The sequence below is a fragment of the Nannobrachium achirus genome (genome assembly GCF_963921795.1).
Source record: "Nannobrachium achirus genome assembly, chromosome: 17".
NCBI lineage: Eukaryota > Metazoa > Chordata > Actinopteri > Myctophiformes > Myctophidae > Nannobrachium > Nannobrachium achirus.
This window is the reverse complement of record NC_137824.1, coordinates 23328106-23352098: the sequence shown is the minus strand read 5'-3', so window position 1 is coordinate 23352098 and position 23993 is coordinate 23328106. Positions and strand designations below refer to the sequence as shown.

Sequence of the window (23993 nt, the reverse complement as noted above, 5' to 3'; positions counted from 1 at the left end):
GGCCATATATGGAGATACGATGACATCACAGAGTCCACAGCTGATGATGTGGCGTGATGTCATACAATAAACAAACAAGCCCTATATACTGATGCGATACGATGACATCACAGAGTCCACAGCTGATGATGTGGCGTGATGTCATACAATAAACAAACAAGCCCTATATACTGATGCGGAGATATGAGCAGGGCAAAGGTGTGACGTGTGACGTGTGACCGACCGACCGACGGACGGACGGCCGGTGGAGGTTTTCATAGTAAACTGCTCCCTGACGGTCGCAATAATTAAAACTAGAAATAATGCACCGTGATTGTATGCCTCCACCAACCAGTTGCAGTTTACATCATGTCTGCCCAGACTCATATGTTATGTAAGGCTTTTTTTTTAAAATGTGTATTGTTTTATGTATGTAGAGATTCCCTCAAGGCTTGTTGAGATATCATGTTCACAAGAATGGGAAAACTTAATGCATGAAAAGAATGCATGACATGACGAGAGTTTTCTGGAATAGAATTATGAGCCCATTATTCATTTATATATACTGTATGACTCCCTCATACATATTAAGACACACACATGCACAAGCAAAAGGACACATTCTGCATGTTTGCCATATTCTGCCCACAGCAAGGGGAAGCAAACATGTAAGACGAAAGATGGAAATCCTCTGTGCAGTTCCCTCTCCTCCCCCTAGAGGGTGCACTGAGCTGTGTGGGACCGGTATGCCATCAAGGACCTTCACACAGAGAATAACATACTAACAGTACAGAAACCTTATCAAAAACACTAGATTTACCGGAATTTGTTTCCCTCTTTTTCTCTCCCTCTCACTGAGTGTGTTCCATTCGTTTTTCTCACTGTCTCTGGTTTTCTCTTTCTGTCTCATCACTCTGTCTGTTTTTCTCTCTCTGTATCTCTTCCTCTCTGTCTCTATTTTTGATCAGTTTGTCTCTCGCACTCTCCGTCTCTCGCCATCTAGCTCTGTCTGTCTGTGTCTGTCTCTCCCTCACTCTCTCTTTATATTCACACTCTCTCTCTCTCTCTCTCTCTCTCTCTCTCTCTCTGACATTCTTTTTCTCTCGCTCTGTCTCTTGTTGACTGTCTTTCTCTCCATGTGTAAATTGTTTTCTGCATCACTCTTTCTCAGTATCGCTTTGGGCTTCACTGTGTGTGTGTGTGTGTGTGTGTGTGTGTGTGTGTGTGTGTGTGTGTGTGTGTGTGTGTGTGTGTGTGTGTGTGTGTGTGTGTGTGTGTGTGTGTGTGTGTGAGACAGAGAGAGTGTGAGACGTGTTGCGTGTTGTTGTGGCTAGGTCTGCCCATTCCGGCATATTTGGGCCTGTCTGTGTCCCCTGGGCTGTGAAGGACATAGCAGGGGATGGTGAGTCAGGTGTGTGTGTGTGTACGACTGAGACGTTTTGTAGCAGTCAAGGTCACCTCCAATATGAGGTAGATGAGAGACATGGAACATTTTTATCCTGACCCTATCCTTTCTCCTCTCTCCCCTCTTTACTTCACCCCCCCCCCCCCCCCCCTCCAATCACCTTTGTTTGCCTTTTTTTAACGAGCCCTTCTTATCTCTTAATGTTTTACCGTCTTCTCTCCATTTGTAAATACTGCCCTGCTAGTACTGCCTCCATCCTCTCGCTCTCTTTGATTCACTCTTTCACTTTCTTATTCGATTTCCCATCTCTTTTATTCTACCCATCTCCCTCCCTCCCTCTCTCACACACACTCTCCTTCCCTCCTCCCCTTCCCTTCTCTCTCTCTCCCTCTTCCTTTTGTAATTAGCTGGTGTAATTGCTGTAGTAAATCTTCACTGCTGTCCCAAGGAGAGTGGTTGATATAGGGCTGATTTAATAAGCACAGCATAGCAACTCACCTCTAGCTGTGTGTGTGTGTGTGTGTGTGTGTGTGTGTGTGTGTGTGTGTGTGTGTGTGTGTGTGTGTGTGTGTGTGTGTGTGTGTGTGTGTGTGTGTGTGTGTGTGTGTGTGTGTGTGTGTGTGTGTGTGTGTGTGTGTCTGTCCTCTGTTGTTTGCAATGGGGATTTATGAGCTGTTTGTGTGGTTTCAGCAGGTGGGTATATGAGTTCAAGGTGATGCTGTGTCTGTGTGTCGACTGTAGCGCACCTTATCAGCAATGCAGGCAGCATAGCCTGCGTGTGTGTGCGTGCGTGCGTGCGTGCACTTTTGGATGTGGGTTTGTGTGTACATATATTTGTGTGTATGTGCATGCTTCATCAGTGATGCCGGTATGTGCGGCGTGCGTCATCACTGTAGACCTTCACGGCCAGGAGAGCAGAGGGAGGTCAGAACGGCCCTGAGAGAATATATCTCTCTCTCTCTCTCACACGCGCATGCACATCTACACACACACACACAAGCGTGCGTGCGCACGCACACCACCGCTCTCCTACTCTTCACCTCATCAAACACCCATATTCAATGTATTTCCTGTCACTTGCCTTTCATTGACACCCATAGACATTGACACCTGTGCACACAACACACACACACACACACACTTACTCTATGTCCTAGGGTTGTACGTGGTGATGTGAAGGTAATAAGCAGTGTAACCAACCAGGTATTAGCTGTGTTTTATGTCCTTTGGCAGCAGTACACCAATGTTTCCAGTAGAGGGCACTGTGACTCCACACATAAACTGTTGGTTCACTGAGAGAAGACCCACACTCCTGTTGATAACATGTAAAGATAATCACTAGAAGAGGTCATTGGTGTTGAAATACGTTTATTAAGTTAAGGGGAAGAACATCTATTTTATTTCCTCTTTTGGAAGTGTATTGAAACATTGAGGAGAGGTTGTATTGGCTGTTATGGGCTACCTATTTTATTTAGCATTCACAGCAATTAGGTCTTGCTCAGATGTGGACTTTATATCTAATTTTAGTCACCACTGAGACAGAATTTATTTCTTTCCTTTAAAGATGCTGTTTGTTATCAGAATATAACTTATATAACTATCAGCCCCCACCTTCACGTATTGTGACCTGCTGGTCAATATCTGAAAACTGATACATTATTGATTTCAGCTGTTCTAATTCCAAACATGTAAGTTAATTTTAGGATACAGGATAAACAAGTAAAATTGGAAGTATTGAAGTAAAGACATCAGCCGGGAAACTTCAAACTGAAACACCGAATTGAAGCTGAAATTGGCAACCCTCCTGAACATTTATGCTATTTTCTGTTCATTAAAGAGACAGAGAGACAAACACAAGGATTAGTATCAGAATATAGAGCTTTAACTTTTTCCACACGCAAAAAAAAATATGTTTTGTTTAGAAACATCACTACCCGCCATTTTTACACAAAAAAAATGCGATGATATTGTTTTGGATTATTTAGTACTAGTGTTGTACTGTTATCATCCTAGGTGGTAAGACTGATATGATAAAATGAATGAATATAAAAAAAAATCATTCATTCTCACACACCCTTTCATCCATCATAAAGTTAAAAGACAAAAACAAAATCTATTTTCAAAGTCATAATAAAATAAAATAAAATAATATGTAAAAGTTTGGTGGTGTTTATGACCGCATAAAAACTCATTTAAACAAAGCCAGCAGACCCAGTGTGAAATAAAAACGAAGACATTACATCATTCTGATGTTCGGGTTATTTTAAGTATCATTGTTGGGGCTCCTTATCCACCTGGAGAGCAGATTTATGGGGTTGAACACCTGATTTTAGGTCAGTGGAGAAACTCTGGAGCCGCAGTGGCACCGTTCATGCACCAGGGGTGCGCAAGTGAGCAGGGTCTTAGCCCCACCCCCGTACCCTCCCCCTGCATCCTGGCCCTCCCACATCCTGCCCCCGCTCCCCCTCCTGTCTGCCCCACCCTGCCATCTGGTCCTGCTCACACACGCACGCGCGCACACACACACACACTGCCAGGAATCCTTTCTCTCTGCTTCCTTTCACAGTGGAAAAACAGGATGAAGGGGCTCTTTCAGTCCCAATGTTACCGTGGAAACCCCCTTATTCTTCTGCTGTCAAGCACACTTAGTCTATCTCACGCACACACACACACACACACACACACACACACACACACACACACACACACACACACACACACACACACAGATACAAGCGGTGACAGAATGTTGGACTTTTAAAGTTTAAAGGGACCAAGTTTCAGCTGTCCTTTTGTCTACCATAGTTTTGGCCTTCTGTTTAGTTTGGACAAAGACGCACATGGCTGCCCCCCCCTCCCTTCCTCCCCCGTTCTCACTCTCTCGCTCACTCGTCTTTCTTTGTCTCATTTCATCGTCCATATATAGACAATGTAAAGTTTCCACACTAAACTTAGTTCAACTTTATAAACTACAGGACAGTGCATCTTTATTGAAGTGAAAACTTTGCCCAAAGTACATTTCTACTCCCCCACATCTATCTACACACATACACACACTCTCACGCACGTACACTCACACACACACACAAATGGCTGATGAGTCAGTCTGGTGAAATTCTAAACCTTCTCTTCTCCTCTGTTCCAGTGTGGTTGAACTCTGAGCGCTGGAATGTTTGTTGAAGGGGGGAAAGGAAAGGGGAGAAAATGTTTAGTTTAAAAGTTATATAAAAGTTTGAAGCTGCTCTTCCACTGGCTCGCCACTGGAGGGCCCACCACACACACACATACATACACAAGCGCGCACACACACAAGCGCACACACACACACACACACACACACACACACACACACACACACACACACACACACACACATACACACACAGACACACAATGGAGCCTGTCATCTGCAAGCTTTTAGCGAGTTTAAAAATAAACCACAGCAAAAGCAGGGAGTGGTGATGAGAGGATGAAAAGAGAGAGAGAAAAAGGAAGAAAAGAAAAGGAGAGAAAGAAAGAAAGAGTGGGGGGGGGAGGTTATGATTTCTCGGATGGGGTTGGAATTGTTGTGCTCAGAGTTGTGGTTACAGCTAAAAGAGTGGTTAAAGATGAAATGTACGTTCTTTCTCCTTCTCTTTCCTCCCACACGCACGTCCTTTTCATCACTTTGTTTATCTACCTTTTCCACTGTGCCCCCCCCCTTCCCCCCCGGTCTCCCTTGGAGGCTAGGCGAGCCATTACCTCCAGCAACACCACTCAATTTCTCCTTTTAAGGAGCGAGGGAGAGAGAGATAGAGGACGAGAAGAGAGCGGGGGATGAGGAGGTGGAGGGGGAGTGGGGGGTGAAGGACACACACTCAGGTCTGCTGACTGATAAACAGACAGTTCTTTGTGTGGACGGACACACACTAACGCTCCCTCACACTCACACACACTTAGTTATATATTGACGGGGATCACTGCATGACTTGGCTCGTCATGACTCACACAACCCCCCCACTCTTAATTAAAAACAGGAGTTAGAACTGAAAGAATTTGGTTACACACGCACAAACACACTAGCGCGCGCACGTGCACCCCACACACGCGCACACACACACACACACACACACAAACACACACCCAACTCAATGCCAGGCAGCTGTTGGGGAGGCGGGGGAGGGGTGCCAGGAAAAAGGGAGTTTGTGTGTGTGTGCGTGCATGTCTCTGGACAAAGAGGCCTTTTTTGTGTGAGGGGGTAACGGACTGGCAGCTGGAACCGTAAAACATGTGGATGTTAATACACTGTCTTGAATGTGTGTGTGTGTGAGTGTGTGTCTAATCATACGTGTGTGTGTGTGTGTGTGTGTTCCATGTTTAGCTGTTTCTGCCGCTGTCATCTCCTCTCCTCTCTCTCCTTCCCCCACGGTGACTAAGAGCTGCTGCGGCCGCAGTGCTTCATAGCCGCCACCGGGGGCAGCATAGGCTCACAAATGAATAGCCTGTGCATGTGGAAAGCCAGAGTGCGGCCATTTTACAATCGGCACAGCAGACCCCATTTTATGAATCAGTCATGATGTCAGCATAGCTAGACTGGGTGTGATTGGCTAGAGCGCAGCCAGCACTGTAGTGTAGGCGATATGGATGTTATAGACACACACACACACACACACACACACACACACACACACACACACAACCGTCCTCTCTCTCCATCTCTCTGGTACACACACACTCTCACACTGTCCCAGTGACACAATGCTTAGGTTTATGTGTGTCACAAAGTAACTGGATTAAGTCACAGTATGGGATTATATGCTATGTCCAGATTTGGCCCAGAGCTCCACTGTGTTGGCATGTGCTGTGCACGTGCACGCATACATGTAGCATGTGAACATGCATGCATACGTGTGCATGCGTGTCTAAATGCAGAAGTGCATCTCTTGTGTGGCCCGCAAATGTTTATTTAATTCTGTCTGTCATTATCTCAAATCTGGAGGATTCATTGAACACTTGAACACCTCCAGATTTTACTGTGTGAGATGTTCTCTGGCCCTCTGTCTTTTTCTAAAGATTCGTTTTTTGGGCTTTTATGCCTTTATTCGATAGGACAGTAGTCTGACAGAAAATGGGGGGAGAGATGGAGAGTGACATGCGGCAAAGGTCGTCCGGATCCGGAATTGAACCGGCGACGCCGTCAGGCATCAATGCCTATATGCAATGCCTTATGTGGTATGCGCCTGGACCAGTAGGCCAGCGGGGGCCCAGCCCTCTGTCTTTTTTTAAACATCCTTCTGTTTGTCACAACAACTCACCATCCAAGTCATTTCCTTTGGGGATCTACAGGACCCTTCAGCTTGATATTGTGTGTGTGTGTGTGTGTGTGTGTGTGTGTGTGTGTGTGTGTGTGTGTGTGTGTGTGTGTGCGTGTGCGTGTGCGTGTGTGTGTGTGCGCGCGCGCGCATGCAGTTTTGTCTCTTTGTGTATGATGCTTCCTCATGATGTTTCCTCCCTGCTGTCCTGAAGGATGTTCCCTGTGTGTGTGTGTCTGTGCGCGTGTGTGTGTGTGTGTGTGTGTGTGTGTGTGTGTGTGTGTGTGCGTAAAATGGTAGATTTCCTGTCATGGTTTCCTGCACTCAGCAGGCGAGTGCTGGACACACAATAGTATTTATGATCTATACATGACTGATACACACAGTCGCCCATTACACACATGATATAACTCACATGATATCCAGCCGGTTAACATACACAATACAGCGACTGTGTAATTGTCACCGGCAAGCAGATTAAAACTTCATAACGAGCCTCGGACAGAGAGATAAGCATGACTGATAGGAAGTGATTCACTGGGAGAGACAATGGGGCTCAGTGAGGCAACAGCAGACTGACTACACTGTGTGTGTGTGTGTGTGTGTGTGTGTGTGTGTGTGTGTGTGTGTGTGTGTGTGTGTGTGTGTGTGTGTGTGTGTGTGTGTGTGTGTGTGTGTGTGTGTGTGTGTGTGTGTGTGTGTGTGTGTGTGTGTGTGTGTTAGTTACTATACTTGTGAAGACCAAATGTCCGCACAAGTACAGTAGAATTTGAGAAATAGACATCAGGGCCATTTTCCTGGACCTAAGAAGATTGTTCGGTTTAGTTTTTATCGTTAAAAAATGTGTTTAAAGATAGGTTTACAATTTGGAAAATGATCAGGTTAGGATGTGAGGTCAGGTTTAGGTGTTAGGGTTACAGTTATCCCTATTAAATATTTGGCGTGGTGATGTCACACACCAACAAACAGCAGATCTACAAGCTGACAATGTGTCCAAGTTTTGAACTATTTTCTGGTTATTGTTCAGCTATTTTCCTTTCCATTTCCATTTCTAATTCTGTCCTCAAAGTTTGATGTCCTCACAAGTATAGTAATACAAACGTGTGTGCGTCCGTGTGTTCCATCTGAAGGGTCCAGCAAAGATACAGGGAGCTTGTTAGCAGAGTGGCCGACTTGACTGGCCTGTGTGTGTACGTACTGTTCAACTGAGTGGATGAGGGGAGACAAGTTCAGCTTGTTAACAGACTGGCTGACTGAGTGTCTTCTCCTCTCCCACTGAGACAAAGCCCTGCTTGACTGGACGGACAGATGGACAGATGGATGGACGGATGACTTGTTTTCTACTCCACACAAAGTCTGTGTGACTGTGGAGAACCACGAACAGTGTGGCTGTGTGCAAAGCGGAGCCACTGAAATGCACGGCTAGCATATGCCGTCAGTAATCTAATCTACTACAGCGTAATGTAACAGTTCTCACTGAGAAAAACAAAGAACTGAGGTTCGCAGGCTGAGAGAAATAATGAATGCATGTGTAACACTGGGAGAAAAAAAGACCATAACTTTTAACACCTTGTTTTTCAGTACAACAAGATACCGTTTTTAATATCTAAATAGAGTTTAATTAATTTGCCAAGACGGCAGTGAATTAGCACATTCCACAAGGTCTCTTAGAGGAGGATATCTACTGTCTGGTTTTGAAACCAATTGATTTAGTTTATCAGAACATGATAATATGTAGACATACTTGCGTGCGTGCGTGCGTGCGTGCGTGCGTGCGTGTGTGTGTGTGTTACTGTTAGGGATGAGACGATATGCGATATTATCGTTTATCGTGATAAAAACACTTGTGATAATCGTATTGTGGAGATTTAATTTATCGTGATATCGTCCTCCATAATGCACTGGGATCAATTAACTTTTTATTTGCCGAGCTGCATATCCAGTACCACTTAAACCCTCTATATTTGGTAAAAGGTACTTATAATATACGTACTTGATACAGTCTTTTTCTCACACTCTATTAAATGTATTTGCGACGCGCTGTGAGCTTTTAGATCTGCTATTTTTAGGCAAATGTCCCGTCCCACGATAATGGATTTTGATTATCGTGATAATATCGTAAATCACGATTTCTTTTGTCACAATCATCGTGATATGACATTTTCATATCGTCCCTTCCCGTGTGTGTGCGTGAGTGTGTGTGTGTGTGTACTAGTGCCAAATAGCAGTCTGGTTTCTTTGTCTCACTCCAGACATCTTGGCTCATCTCGGTAAAACACTTAATGTTAGCCAGTATGAGGTCATCGGCAGCCAATAGGAGCAGGTGGGCAGCCAGAGAATAGGGCTGTAACATTTATTTGCATTGTTTCCTAGGATATGTGTGCGTGCGTGCGCGTGAGTGAATGAGTGTGGGAAACTGATTGAACACATGTCTGGCTGCTGTCCAGGCCGTGATCCTTGCTTCCTGTTCTGTCTGTGAAGAGGAGAAAAGAGGGACAGAGAAAAGGAGAAATGACAGAACCCTACAGATAGATTCAGAGAATTAAACAAAGAGTTGAGAGGAGACAGAGTGATGGATAATGGAATAAAAGCTAAATCACATACTAATCTCAGCCGGTTTTCAAGCTCACAATGCATCTCCTTGTGTGTTTTGTGAGCTTCATCTGATATTTTCAACCTGCGGCGACTCCTTTATGAGTTCAACACCACCCTACAGATAGATTCAGAGAATTATAAAAAGAGTTGAGAGGAGACAGTGATGGATAATGGAATAAAAGCTATATCACATACTAATCTCAGACGGTTTTCAAGCTCACAATGCATCTCCTTGAGTGTTTTGTGATATTTTCAACCTGTGACTCCTCCTTGAGTTCAACACCAGCTCATGTACATATAAGGCCTTAAATATTGTCCTCATGAAATGCCATCTTAGTAGAGACTTCTTGAGTAATTTGATCTTTTTTTCTTTTAACTTTGGTTGAACTTAGGGTTCCCTACCAAAGAGCACTGTCATCACAGATATTCACAGACATGTTCTGATTTTCTTAAACTTGATTATGTCATCTTTAGCTCTATTATCCTATTACAGTGTATTGCACTGTGCTATTTGTTCAAGCCCATATGCTTGTAGATCCTCTCCTCCACATATATTTCTCATCACATTTCATCCTCACTTACACAATACATTCATCCTCAGTCACAATCCTGACCTTGTCGGAACAATTAAATGTCAAGTGTACCTCTGTCACATGTTTGTGTTGCGGGTCCATGTGTCCACTGTATGCCTACTTTTTGTGTGCACACACATAGCCATGAACCCAACTGTGGGTCTTTACTGCCTCACAGCCATCAAATGTCCAACCCTATTATCTATTGGTCTCCGCTAGCTGGGCATCAGGGGACTCCTTCCCCGGACCTTATGGAGCTATTTCACTATAGTAGTTCCACGCCATCCCTTGCCACTGATTGAGTCATCCCCAGACCTCCATGACACCACACGGCTGGGGGAGAGGGGAAGTCTGTCAGCCTCCATAACAATCTCTCTCTGGACCTGCTGACTCTCTACACACTCATTCCACCCCATTTCATTCTGTTTCAAGGACATTTAACTCATCTCCCAGCTGCCACCTCCTTACATCTTAAGAGACCCTATGGGTCCAATTGTACAATCTTGGAGTTGAATTAGCAACATTATTTATATCCTGTCTACCATTGTAAACCATCATTAACAGAACTCTGCTTTTCCTTCTTTTTCCAATATACTCCCATTGTCATCTCTCTACCTATATCTATCTCTCACTCGCTGCAGCCAAAAAGGAACAGGATGGTGGTGAGGAGAAACAGACACAGAAGAAGAAAGTAAAGGAGTTGAAGGTGCTCGACTCCAAGACTTGCCAGAACCTCTGTAAGTCTACAAGCAGTCCCCAGAACAGTGGTTTAGTATTCATTCATTGTTTAGATGGTTTCTCCTTTTCTGTCCTTCGTCATTATGGCGACAGCATAATCGTTTTCAGTGGTTTGGTCGTGGACAGGTGTTGGTCCACGTCCACCAAACAACACACCTCTCGTTTTTGAGGTGGTATGTTTTGGAGGTGCTCCGAGATGAACACGTCTCAACTTTAACTGCACCTTGCCACATGTTAACATCACCCCATGATCGAGCAAATCACTTCACCAAAGAAGAGGGACTGTATTATGCTTAACCATAACATGATGTGCCTTGTGATACTCACAGTTGAAAAAGCAGCTACTATATGTGGTCATAGCCTGAGGGAGCTCTTAACCTACATTAACCATTTGACTTAGAATTAATAACGGCCTTGTGCTTTCCTTGAACTCATTTCTGTATTGACCTAACAGCAGTCACACAGGTATCTGAACGATTATCGAGTGATTTAAGAAAGTCGATTGACGTGTGTGTGTCTGTGTGTGTACGTGTCTTTGTGTGTGCACTCCAGCTATTTTCCTTGGTTCTTTCCGTCTTCCCTATGAAGAAATCAAAAATGTCATCTTGGAAGTCAATGAGAAGCTTCTGTCCGAGTCCATGGTGCAGGTACAGAACACAGAACTACTTTGGTGTTTGTTCGTGGGCACATGTGTACTAGTGTAACAAATAAGAACATTAAATACTCCCAACAAATCACTACTACTCTTATCTGTCATGCCTCAGATCATTCTTTAAATTACAACCGGTTATATTCTAAGCCTCCCAAACCTCTCGCACAATAATATTGTACTGTCTATTATCGTAAAACCGTAATGCTCTACATTAGTCAGTAATCAATTTATTCATGGATGATAATTTACATGTCCTCCCTCTGCAATGGGACATTTTCCTGTGAGCTGACTGGTTGCAGTGGTACTTTTCACAGTTCATCATTCATCAGTTCCTGTGTGTCATTTGTTTTGTAGAACATGATCAAACAGCTACCTGAACAGGAACAGCTGAGTGTGCTGGCGGAGCTGAAGGACGAATATGATGACCTCGCTGAGGCAGAGCAGTTTGGAGTGGTGGTGAGTATGTGCGCACGGCACATATCTTGCTCATATCTTGTCTAGAGTGATTTACCAGCTGGCTTGGAAAATAACATTCCGGAACATGTGCAGGAAAATCAATGTGTTGTGAAATGAGGCGTACGAAATGTGAAGATAGTGAGACGGACGTCGTCCATCTATTGGACACGGGAAGAAAAAAATAAAACGGGTCACAGTTAAAACATAGGATACCTTGTTCGCCTATGGAGAGCACAAACCTTTTATGACAGTGGTTCTGAAAGTGACGTCTGAGGACTTCCAGGGATCCTTGGGGTGGTTCCAGGGTGTCCCCTACAAAATGTGGAACATTTTTATACAGTTAAGTGCTATGTTATAAAATATCTAAAAGTGTGACCTGTTGTGAGCTTGCAGATTTGCTATTTTCACTATTTAAAAAAAAAGAATTTACCTATGACATGAACCAAAGGGGGACGCCAGGTTAAAAGTGGTTAATTCTGCCACATGCCAGGACTTGTGCTTCACATTCTGCCCAGATGTCCAGTGTAAATGTGTATCACTTCACCCAGGGGTCTCTTCTCTTCCTGGCCAGATGTCCAGTGTAAATGCGTATCACCTCACCCTGCTGTCTCTTCTCTCCTTGGCCCAGATGTCCAGTGTAAAGCGTCTCAAGCCTCGGCTCCAGGCCATCCTGTTCAAGCTGCAGTTCGAGGAGCAGCTCAACAACCTCAAGCCAGACGTGGTGTCTGTGACCGCGGCCTGCGAGGAGCTGAGGAAGAGCCAGAACTTCTCCCATCTGCTGGAGATCATCCTGCTGGTGGGAAACTACATGAACGCCGGCTCGCGCAACGCCAAGGCCTTCGGGTTCACCATATCCTACCTCTGCAAGGTAACGTGTACTCATGCGGTTGTGTCGGGACACGGAAGGCTTCCTCTAAACACGCATGTGGCCTCCCTCGCCATGCCAAAGCCTTTGAGGTCACCCTGTCAGAAGTGTAGTGCGAGGACAAGCCAAGCATACAAAATAGTTAGACCACACGTGTCCTGACTCTCACAGCATGGCTTTTTACTTTATAATCTAAAGCACTTTCCCAAACAGTGGATCGGGACCAATTTTTGTGGGTCACGAGTCACGACTCAATCAACTTTAGAATCTTTAAAACAAACAAACAAATCTAAGACATACCAAGAATTAAGGCCAAGAATAATAATGAAGAAGTAGTGAAAATAGCCAATCTACAAGCTTGCAATGCGTTGTGAAACAACGCGGTGTGAGCTTGTAGATCAGCTATTTTCACTTGTTTGTGTCCCGGGCAAACTATCTTTTGGCCCTCGAGCTAAAATGTTTGGGAACTACTGATCTAATGTATGGTACAAGCATGCTGACATAACAATCTGAAACGGCAAGAGAAATATATTACATGATTAGACAAATGACTGCTCATGTGATAACAATGGCTTTTTTGGATCATTTTACAATGTAGGACATTACAGAGGAAACTGAATCGAAGCCTTTCACAACAAAGCAACAAACTTTAGACACACACACACACAAACAAACACACACTCACCCCAAGTTCACTTTGACTAATTTTGGAACCCCTCACTCCCTTCCTTCCCTAAAACAACCACCCATCCAATCAGCTGCGTGACACCAAGTCAGCTGACCAGAAGCAGACTCTTCTCCACTTCCTGGCTGATGTGTGTCAGGAGCAGTACCCTGAAGTTATGGGCTTCCCTGACGAGCTGATCCACGTGGAGAAGGCCAGCAGAGGTACGCAGGACATCCACCTGGTCTACTGTAGAACTTCTGACGTTCATCAGATGCATTTAACCGCTTGAACCCTAGTATCCCTATTCTGGGGCCTACGCTCTCTGAAAATGGCAGATCTACAATCTCACAACGCATCACAACGTGAGGCATTGTGAGCTTGCAGAACAGCATTTCTTTTTGCATATAGAGTTGGAAAATGGAGGGGGCCTAGGGCCTATCCCTTGAGAGTCTGGTCAACAAAATTTAGGGTTTAAGTGGTTCCACACACACGCGTTCGCGCGCACACACACACACACACACACACACACACACACACACTGTGAGTACTGTACTGTCTCTTGTGATTAATCCTTATCTCCTCTTCTCGTGCGCTTATCGTTCCCTTACAGTTTATCAAATTAATTAATTAAGGGGGCAGGTGTAGATGAGTGGGTAAAGAGGCTGTCTGGTAATCAGAAGGTCTCCAGTTCGATCCTTGGCTCGTCCGTCTACATGTCGAGGTGTCCCTTAGCACGACACGTAAAACCTTAACAGCTCCCCAGCGAGCGCTCATCTGAGCTAGCCATCTGCTGGTTTAGTGGTCCTCAAAGGGGTCCTTGATGTGAACATATTTGGGAACCACTGTGCGGGGTGAATGCAATGAAGTAATATCCCCCTAGGGACGATAAAACATATCGTCACTGTCGGTCAGAAACCTCATATCTCCAAGTTTCAAATTTGTACGTTTCTTTTTCTTTCTTTTTTTGTAAAGTAAAGCCCTGCTTCATTGTACTGAAGACTGTCGCACAAGACTAGTGAAAATAGCAGATCTACAAGCACACAATGCCAACATACCGGCTATTTTCACTATTTTTCCTGCAGTGTCAGCGGAGATTCTTCAGAAGAACCTGGACCAGATGGGAAGTCAGATCAAGAATTTGGAGAAAGACCTGGAAACCTTCCCTCCTCCCCAGAGTGACCGGGACCTGTTTGTGGAGAAGATGTCCATATCCTGCCTGACACATTAAATATACAGGGTGAAATCCTCTATGTTAATGTATCCATTGCAGTGGTGTAAAGTAACAAAGTACATTTGCTCAAGTACTGTACTTAAGTACAGTTTTGAGGTATTTGTACTTTACTCCACTACATCTCTAATTCAAATATTTTACTCCACCACAATTATTTAAAGATTTTAGTTACATATATGTAATTTGTGATCTTGTAGATCTGCTATTTTCAAACATTTTGTACTTTTACTTTTGGTACATTTTGAATTCCAGACTTTTACTTGTAACAGAGTGTTTAAGACATGTTAGTACTTTTTCCAACCTCTGTTCCATTGCAACTCTGTGAGTGTACAAAGGTAACCAAATGGATCCTTATCAGTACATTTGGTTGCATTTGTACACTGTCAGAGTTAAATTAAGAGTTAAATTATTTAAGTTTGCCGGGGGTTTCTTCCTAGTAGACAGTGGCGTGTAGGTGGTCTAGTAGTGGTGTGTGAGTGGGTTCTGTGTTCCTTAGCCGTGGTTCCTCACAGCTTTGTAGGCAGCTCCCGGGAGCAATACGAGAAGCTGGACTTGATGCATAAGAACATGGAGAAGCAGTATAGTGACCTGGGAGACTATTTTGTCTTTGACCCGCGGAAGATCTCTGTCGAGGAGTTCTTTGGAGACCTGAACACCTTCAAGAACATGTTCCAGGTCAGTTTGTGCGTGGTGTGTATGTGTGTGAGCGTGTACATGTTCCGTTCTCTTCTTGTTGGAATGTGCAAGCTAAGTTCATTTCAAATTTTCTACACATTTCTTACACAGAAGCACTTCAAAGGGATTCACATTCATATAAAAGGCATTTATTCACTTAAACCCTATATACTTAGTTTACTGGGGTCCCCCAGTATTTCACATTTATAGTGTTACGTTATCATCCATAAACTTATATTCAGGAGAAACCCTCTCTTCAAACACACGCACTAATTTGTTAGAAAAGCAAGAATTAAGAAAATGTGTTGTGTGTGAAATAGAGATTAAAATAGAGAGTCAAACAAAGATAAGGGGGAGAGGGGAATATGTGCACCTGTTCATATTGACACAATACTGGATGTCAGCAACCGCAGATGTTATTGTGCGTTTATATGTCAACTGTGAGTGTGATTATTGGCAGTGCTTCCACAGCTGACAACTCGTTTAACCAGTTATTATGGCTAACGACCATCATGTTTTTGGCTTTTGAAGTGTGTTTCTTTCTCTCACATAAACACACACGCACGCACATACGCGCACGTATGCACGCAAGCTCACGCGCGCGCGCGCACACACGCACGCACGCACGCACGCACGCACGCCCGCGCACACACACACACACACACACGCGCACCAGTCCATCATACAACTCATACATCTCTTCACACAGCAAAATCCTGAGTGTTGGGTTGACTCAAATATTGTAAAAATGAACCCTCATATATTAGTTTACATGTAAAAAATAATCTCTAATGTTAATTTTACACTTTGAGTGTAAAAGCAAACCCTTACATGTTTTGTATCACTGAGAGTCTACAAATTGCAAGGCAAACAATGCTATTCAAAGTGCTTTACACACCATTAAGAGCCACTTCTGAAAGACATTTGAATACAATACAAATAGGCCTAGTTATTAAAGAGTTAAAAGAATAGAAAATGTTAATGTTGTTATAAGTTAAGTTAAGAGAATAAGAGTGCAGCACAAGAATCAGAATCCTCAGTAAAAGGCAACAGCAAACAGAAGGGCTCAGCTTTGATTTAAAGCAGATCTGCTGTTTTCTGGTAGTTTGTTCCATATGTGGTATACAAAAACACTGCTTCTCCACATATCTTATCTTTAGTTCTGGAGAGACAAAGGTGACCTGTCCCAGATGACCTGTGTGGTTAGCCGGGACCGGTAACATTGATACATCAGTGATACATTGGAGTGCTTTTATCAAGAGATAGTGACACTCATTAGAATGCCTCTCAGCCGATTGAAATATGAGGATGGAAACTAACTGTGGTTCATAAACCTATGATATGAATGTGAATTTGGGATATGACCACCAAATGCCCACGCACTTTAGGCAAGTACACATGACACATAGGGCTGTCACAATTATTACATAATCGTCTAATCGTGATTTTTTGAAATAATCGTGATTATTTTTCATAATCGTCATAATCGTTTCCATGTTTAAAAATGTTCATATATTTTAAAAAAAGGTCAGAAATAGTGGAAATAGCCGATCTACAAGCTCACAACGCGTCGCGATGATCAATGTCTTTTTTTAAGTTTAAAGTTGTCAAATATGTCAGTAATTTCTTTGTATATTTAGGTCATGTGCAACTTAAAAGCCTAAAAGCCAAACCAAAATGTAATTGTCAACGACAAAAACACAATTAACAGTTTGGCTGCCACGGGAGGGATATACCGCCCGACACTTCCTGCGCAATCTTGCCAATTAAAAAGTTGGGAGGGATATACCGCCCGACCCTTTTTTTTCATATTACAGTAGTACAGTGTTGGATCTATGCGGTAACCAAGATACAGCCCTTTTGGACGATGGGACGGTCGTCATGCATGACAATTCAGTGGCGTCAGTTCAGAACAAGCTAAGGTATGGCAACATGACTGGTGTCTGGTGAAGACACCAGTCATGTTGCCATACCTTAGCAACAGGCACGATGAAAAGTACATTTTTATTATTTCCCCCTGTCAAGGTATGGCAGCTGCATACCCCTGCCATACCCAATTGACGCCCCTGCATGCATTTGACCAAATTCAAGCATGCTGGTTGGCCGGTTCCCCCCAGAAACAAGGGTCTCAAAGAGTTCAGTGAATTTTACCGTGGACACACAGCAATCAGAGGGAGAGAGAGATATATTGAGAGAAAGAGCGAGAATCAGAAGCAGCAGAGAATTTAGTTATAAAATCATTAGATTTAGTATTATTTAGAGAGATAGGCAGCCGAATCATGCCCCGCATCCCGTGGTCTCTCCCCGCGCCGGGTCAGCGGAGTGGCGACATGTCGGAATGGAGAGCGACACCCCCCCGCGCCATGCCCCGTGGACAGTCTGACTCTGGACACCAAGCCCGCAGTCAACGGCGGTGGCCGGCGCTCTTCCACGATCGGTTCATCAGCGACTAGCGAGGGCCTCTGCTGCTACATCCACTGCCTCGATTTTGGATCTGGCGGCGAGAAGAGCTCCTACGGGCGATCGGTTCATCGAAGGCCTCGGCTGGTAGGATCCACGGCCTCGATTTTGGATCTGGCGGCGAGAAGAGCTCCTACGGGCGATCGGTTCATCGAAGGCCTCGGCTGGTAGGATCCACGGCCTCGATTTTGGATCTGGCGGCGAGAAGAGCTCCTACGGGCGATCGGTTCATCGAAGGCCTCGGCTGGTAGGATCCACGGCCTCGATTTTGGATCTGGCGGCCAGAAGGCAGAGCACCGATTGCTGCCGTTTCACCCCGCGCCCTGTAGGATGCACTGCGAACCCGGTAAGCGTTACAAACTTTATGTTCTCTGTTTCACTTTGTTCTATACGTCTGTCTTTCAATGTTATATGAGATCAGTGCTGTGGTCTACCTGTAACGGTAACGCACGTATACGGGGTCTGCTGTCGGACTTGGCCGACTTGTGACACCCTCGCGGGCACAGGGCGCCGCCAGCCGCTGGCCTCTATACCTCCGTGATGGAGGAAAAATAAAATATGAATAGCGTCTGCCCTCTTGAACCTTTCAAAGTAGCGTATTTGATAGGGATTATGCACAATAGCGTCTGCCCTGGCCAAACGAATAGTGGGTGATCGTCTAGAACACACCACTGAGATGCATAAAGTGTGGTTCCTGTTGAAATAAGCCATGAATATGTAGCCTACTTCTTTCTAATGCAAGCTTGTAATACATTCTTCAATCAATCAATAAGCCTGACCTGCTATTGTTTTTTTTTCACGTGCATTTGGTTTCATTATACAATTCAATTCAATTCAAAGGAGCTTTATTGGCATGAGAAAACATACGTTTACATTGCCAAAGCAAGTATAACAAATACAATAAAAAAAACAGTTGAAAATGGGGAACATATATACAGTTGGAGGGGGTACATTGTTCAAACAGAGCTATGTCGCATTGTGACATTTTATATATATACAGGGTACAAATAGCAGCATTATTTTCCTACATAAAGGTATCAGCTCTGTTTCATACTGTATGTGCAGTAGGTCTAGATGTCAATCCATGGTTTGTAGTAGCTGTAAGTTCCACCAACTTCTTCCAGTAAGAATACATTTCTTTATAGTTTAGTTTTTTATCGTGTGTGTATACCTAGATAGATAGTTTAGTAATACAATCTGTGTGTGTGTGTGTGTGTGTGTGTGTGTGTGTGTGTGTGTGTGTGTGTGTGTGTGTGTGTGTGTGTGTGTGTGTGTGTGTGTGTGTGACATAATAACCTATCAAATCGATCTACAAATCTACAGTAGTTATGTCAGTCTATAGGCTCTGCCAGCAGAGCCAATAGACTGGCATAGCTGTAGATTTGTATCAAAGCAGAGCCCATAGAATTCAGTGGCCACGTATATATACATACATTTGAAATTATTTAGACTAGTGAAAACAGCCGATCTACAAGCACACAACGCCTCGCGGTGCGAGGCGTTGTGTGCTTGTAGATCTGCTGTTTTCAGACGTATACAGACGTATCATTTAGTATTTTTTTTTCTTCTATCATATACAGGGCCCGTGGAGTCTGACTGGATGGAGGAAGGATGGGATCCCACAGTCTACCCATTCCCTGCTACGCCATGAGCTGCTGGAGACGATCTGCAACCAGACCAATGACAACGCAGAGGACAGTATGATGGTGGAGATAGCAATAGCGGAGGAGTCAGGTCAGGTCACTGTAAGGTTCGCTTCCTGGACCAATGTCACTCTATGGGAGCTGAAGAACTTCTGGGACTTCTCTTCCTCGTTTCCCAGAACAATGAACACACACGAACACACACACACACACACGCACACACACACGCACACACGCACGCACGCACGCACGCGCGCGCACACACACACACACACACACACACACACACACACACACACACACACACACACACACACATACACACACAGGGTGAACCGTACCATCTAGTGGCCAACTACAAATAGACATTGTTGTGCTGCCTGCCTTAGAATACAGTACTTTATTTTGACTTTTATATTCTTTTATTTATTCTTTACTTGCTGCACATTTATTTTATTTTACTTTTGTGAAGTCATATTTGTGATTTTTTTTTTTTTTTTTTTAATATTTGTAAATATTGTTGAACATAAATATGTTCATGCTGGATGTGTGAGGTACTCACCAGGGTTAGGGTTCGATGTTGCCATAAAATAAAAGGTTGACATCGCTTTTCTGACTTTTTGTCTTCCTGACCTTCTAGACCAGGTAAAAACACAGTGAATTCACAGTGCATAGTTCTATCAAACTGTAAGACAACTTCCACCTTCTGAGTCATTCCATACTTTTTCACTTTGCCCCCTTGAAACTAGACGATGGTACAATATTTTTTAAACTTTTTTTGCAGAGAATGAAAGCTGGTTTCACATTCTTTCTGTCAAGGGTACTTGTGTTCCGTTACCATTTACCAATTTGTCGCTATGGCTTCCTAAAGTTTTTTTTCTTTGAACTCAAATATCTCAGAATCTAGATTTCTGAGGTTATTGACTGGTTTGCGCAGTGCGCACTCTCGAGCACCTATCTCCAAAACCGCTCACCGAAATCACTCCAAAATTTTTTTGGTAAAAAAAAAAATCCTCTTTTACCAAACCTCCCATTTTTGTTCCGATGTGAATATCGGATCATTTTCAATATATTCCCTGGAATCGGGGCAGAATGAATGGGACCTAATGGTGGCATTGGTCAGGGTGGGGGGCCGGGGGGGTCTGGCAGTCAAAGTGTTAAATCGTTAATCGCAATTATTTGTATGACAAATAATCGTCATGTAAAATGTCATAATCGTGACAGCCCTAATGACACAGTCTTGACATCCTGTGTGTCCCTCCAGCAAGCGGTGAAGGAGAATCAGAAGAGAAGGGAGTCTGAGGAGAAGATCAGGAGAGCCAAGCTGGCCAGAGAGAAGGCTGAAAAGGAGAAGGAGGAGAAACTCAAGAAGAGTCAGCTCCTCGACATCAACGCAGGTCATGCTGGCTGCCTGGATGATGATTGTGTGTGCATGCGAGTATGTGGGAGAGAGCGAGAGATGAGCATGTAAGCTCTGCTCTCATTGTGTATTTCCCGCTAAAGCCAGTTGGGGGCACTCAGAGTCCATGCTTCTATGGAAGCGGTGTGCGTGCATGCGAGTGCATGCGAGTGTGTGTGCGTGTGCATGCCCGTGCATGTGTGTTTGTGTGTAAAAAGAACAGACTGTCTCCACTCACAGACCAAAGTTAATCGAATGTTGATGACCTTGCGAAACGACGAGAATGACAATTATAAAGCAACGGAGGGGGGAGGGAGAGAGAGAGAGAGAGAGAGAAAGAAAGAAAGAGAGAAAGAGACAGAGGATAGAGCCCCTTTTTACTCTTGTGAACAGAGGATTTGCTGTTGTGAGAGAGGACGGAAGGGGACAGAGTAAATCGCTTTATCATGTCGTACAAGATGCCATTACAATGAAAACCGTCTGGGATAGCAGCTTTTGATCCTGTTTAATACACACACACACAGACACACACACACACACACACACACACACACACACACACACACACACACACACACACACACACACACACACACACACATCTCAAACCTTTCAGGCTCACATACATGCATCATCATATGCATTCTTTCTCTGTCTGTCTGTCTGTCTGTCTGTCTGTCTGTCTGTCTCTCTCTCTCACTCATCAGTGCACACTTTCTCTCTCTCTCTCTCTCTCTCTCTGTGTTTTTCTGTCTCTGTCTCTCTCTCTGACCTAGTTTAAATACATTCCTCTACTCTGGCTCCATTTAGACTCTCCTGGGACTCCACAGCTCCACAGTCATCACTATTCCACTCTGCTGAGTTCCAATATGCTGTGTGTTTGTTTCTTTGACTGTGTTTGTGTGTATTTTGAAACGTTTTTCAGGTCCTCTCACTTTACAAATTGTGTGTGTGTGTGTGTGTGTGTGTGTGTGTGTGTGTGTGTGTGTGTGTGTGTGTGTGTGTGTGTGTGTGTGTGTGTGTGTGTGTGTGTGTGTGTGTGTGTGTGTGTGTGTGTGTGTGTGTGTGTGTGTGTGTGTGTGTGTGTGTGTGTGCCTGTTTTTGTTAACTTCTTTATAAAAAGGAAAGTCATTCTGGCTTCTCTCCTCATACCCATGTTCCAGCTGGCTTCTCCTCTCTCCCCTTTCCCCCTCTTTTTCCTTTGTTTTCTTTTTAGTTTCTTGTTCCATTCATCTCACACTCTCTTTCTTTCTCTCTCTCTCTCTTCTCCCCTCTGTGGTCTGCCGTTCTATTAAAGGGCCCTTAAAGGCCCACAGCATTCACTTGGACCACACTAGTGAATAGTGCTGAGTCTCTGTGGGTTCAAAGTATGGAACTGAATGCTGGTAGTCAAATTTCATGGTCAGAGACTATAGGCATGTTCACAGGGAACACAATATCACCTCAAAGCACTGCGTGCGCGTGTTGGACCGGTGAAGATCATTTACATACAGGTGGTAGATTTGACTGCCCTCGTAGCCCGGAGGCATTCAACACGCACACACACACACACACCCTTATTTAAATACACCCATCATACGCAAAGCACACACACACACCTGGTCTTTGTTGTGTATTTGCTTGTACAGTAGACATTCAGATTTCTCTGGCTGTTAAACAATGACTCCATTCAGCTGCGACTCATATTTTTTCTCTCTCTTTATCTGTCTCTTTCTTTTCCTTTCTCACACTCTTTTCCAACACATACCATTTCTGTCACACACTGTTGTAATCTCTCTCTTACTCACTCTTTCTCACACATGCGCTCACATGCGTGTGCACCACTGCCTGCGCGCGCGCACGCACACACACACACACACACACACACACACACACACACACACACACACACACACACAGAGGCAAACATACAGTATCCCAGAGTTTTGAACCCTGGAAGGTCAGTCTGTGTTTGTAGTTCATGGCCCTGCTATTCCCACAGACAAACACACACACACACACACACACACACACACACACACACACACACACACACACACACACACACACACACACACACACACACACACACACACACACACAATGGAGCCTCAGTTATACCACATTTACTACACAGACACACACATACGCACACAACAGAGCCTCAGTTATACCACTTTTACTCAACATGTGATGCTGTTAATAACCTCTACTTTAAGAATTTAGGTATTCTTTTTTCTTTCATCCTAAATAATCTAATATTGCAGCTTAGGGTTACTTTCAGGCCACAGTTTTGGGAGTTTGGAAGCGGGTTTAAGGGAAGTATAGGACAATGGTGTGTCTGATAGTATGTATGTGTGTGGTTGGCTGCCCTCCAGATTTCACTGTCTCTCTGCTATCCCTCGTTCAACTGTTTAGGTGAAGAGGATGTTTTCGTCCTGACATGTCCATCACCATTGACGTGTTGGGAAATACTTCCTTGTTGTTGCAGCTAGGTGTCAGTACCGTCTGCACTATAGTCCGTGAGCGACTGTGTGGGCGTTGTGTGTGCGTGCGGAAGGCTGTGTGTGCAATGAACACACCCACAGTGACTGTGGGTCTGGGAACTACCACTAGGAGTGCCGTTGCTCCACATTTGGATTGGAACCTTTTGTGCGTGTGGGGGAGGGGTGGGAAGGGAGAGAAGGCAAAAGGAGAGTAGGGCAACAGATGTTGCCGCAGGGATTAGCAGAGACGCGATTGCCTCCCAGAAGTGGGGGAGGAGGTCAGCATGGCGAGCCCGCTGATTCTCCACGTGTTACTGGGAAAGGAGAGAGGAAGAATAAATACATGATATATGTGATAGAATGATATCTGTGGGAGTCATTCTTTCAATCGCTCCTTTCTCTCTTGGTTTGTTGTTCCTCTGCTTTCTCTGCCTTTGTTTTTCTGCACTATGCAGCCCAATCCCTTCATCGTGTGAACAGCCATCAGGGGTGCTGTTGCTCTACACAAGACTCCAATCTGCTTTGTGTGTGTGTGTGTGTGTGTGTGTGTGTGTTTGTGTGCACGCGCACACATGCATGTGCCTGCCTGCCAGGGCATCTGTGTGTGCGTGCCTTGATCGAGTTGATCTAAAGAGACGTCTTTAGGTGATGAAGCTGTAATGCTATTACACTAATTAATCCATCATAATATGACGGATTCATTAGTATGTCCATGCTCCTTGCCTCGCTACATCTAGTTTATAGGCGTGCGTGTATCTGTCTGTCTTTTGCCTGCCACACCATGCTGTCATTTTCTCGATGAATTGAGTACAAAAGGAGCCCAATGTAAACAAGCCATGGTGGTTTCTTGGGTTAAAATCCTATTAATAGACCTTGCATCTGAACTGTCCTGTGCTTTTC

General features: G+C 44.3%; 1 protein-coding gene across 1 annotated transcript in view; it reads left to right on the top strand.

Moving 5' to 3' along the window:
• LOC308302352 (protein diaphanous homolog 1-like) overlaps nucleotides 1-23993 on the top strand; it is a gene marked incomplete at its 5' end in the record, with an annotated part of 51267 nt that overhangs the window by 5117 nt on the left and 22157 nt on the right. The window contains 9 exons of the mRNA XM_080746607.1: nucleotides 1314-1381; nucleotides 10484-10579; nucleotides 11133-11227; nucleotides 11587-11688; nucleotides 12317-12556; nucleotides 13312-13441; nucleotides 14303-14428; nucleotides 14963-15126; nucleotides 20494-20626. Coding sequence (XP_080602733.1) covers nucleotides 1314-1381; nucleotides 10484-10579; nucleotides 11133-11227; nucleotides 11587-11688; nucleotides 12317-12556; nucleotides 13312-13441; nucleotides 14303-14428; nucleotides 14963-15126; nucleotides 20494-20626 — 1154 coding nt within the window. The remainder of the gene's footprint in view (nucleotides 1-1313; nucleotides 1382-10483; nucleotides 10580-11132; nucleotides 11228-11586; nucleotides 11689-12316; nucleotides 12557-13311; nucleotides 13442-14302; nucleotides 14429-14962; nucleotides 15127-20493; nucleotides 20627-23993) is intronic.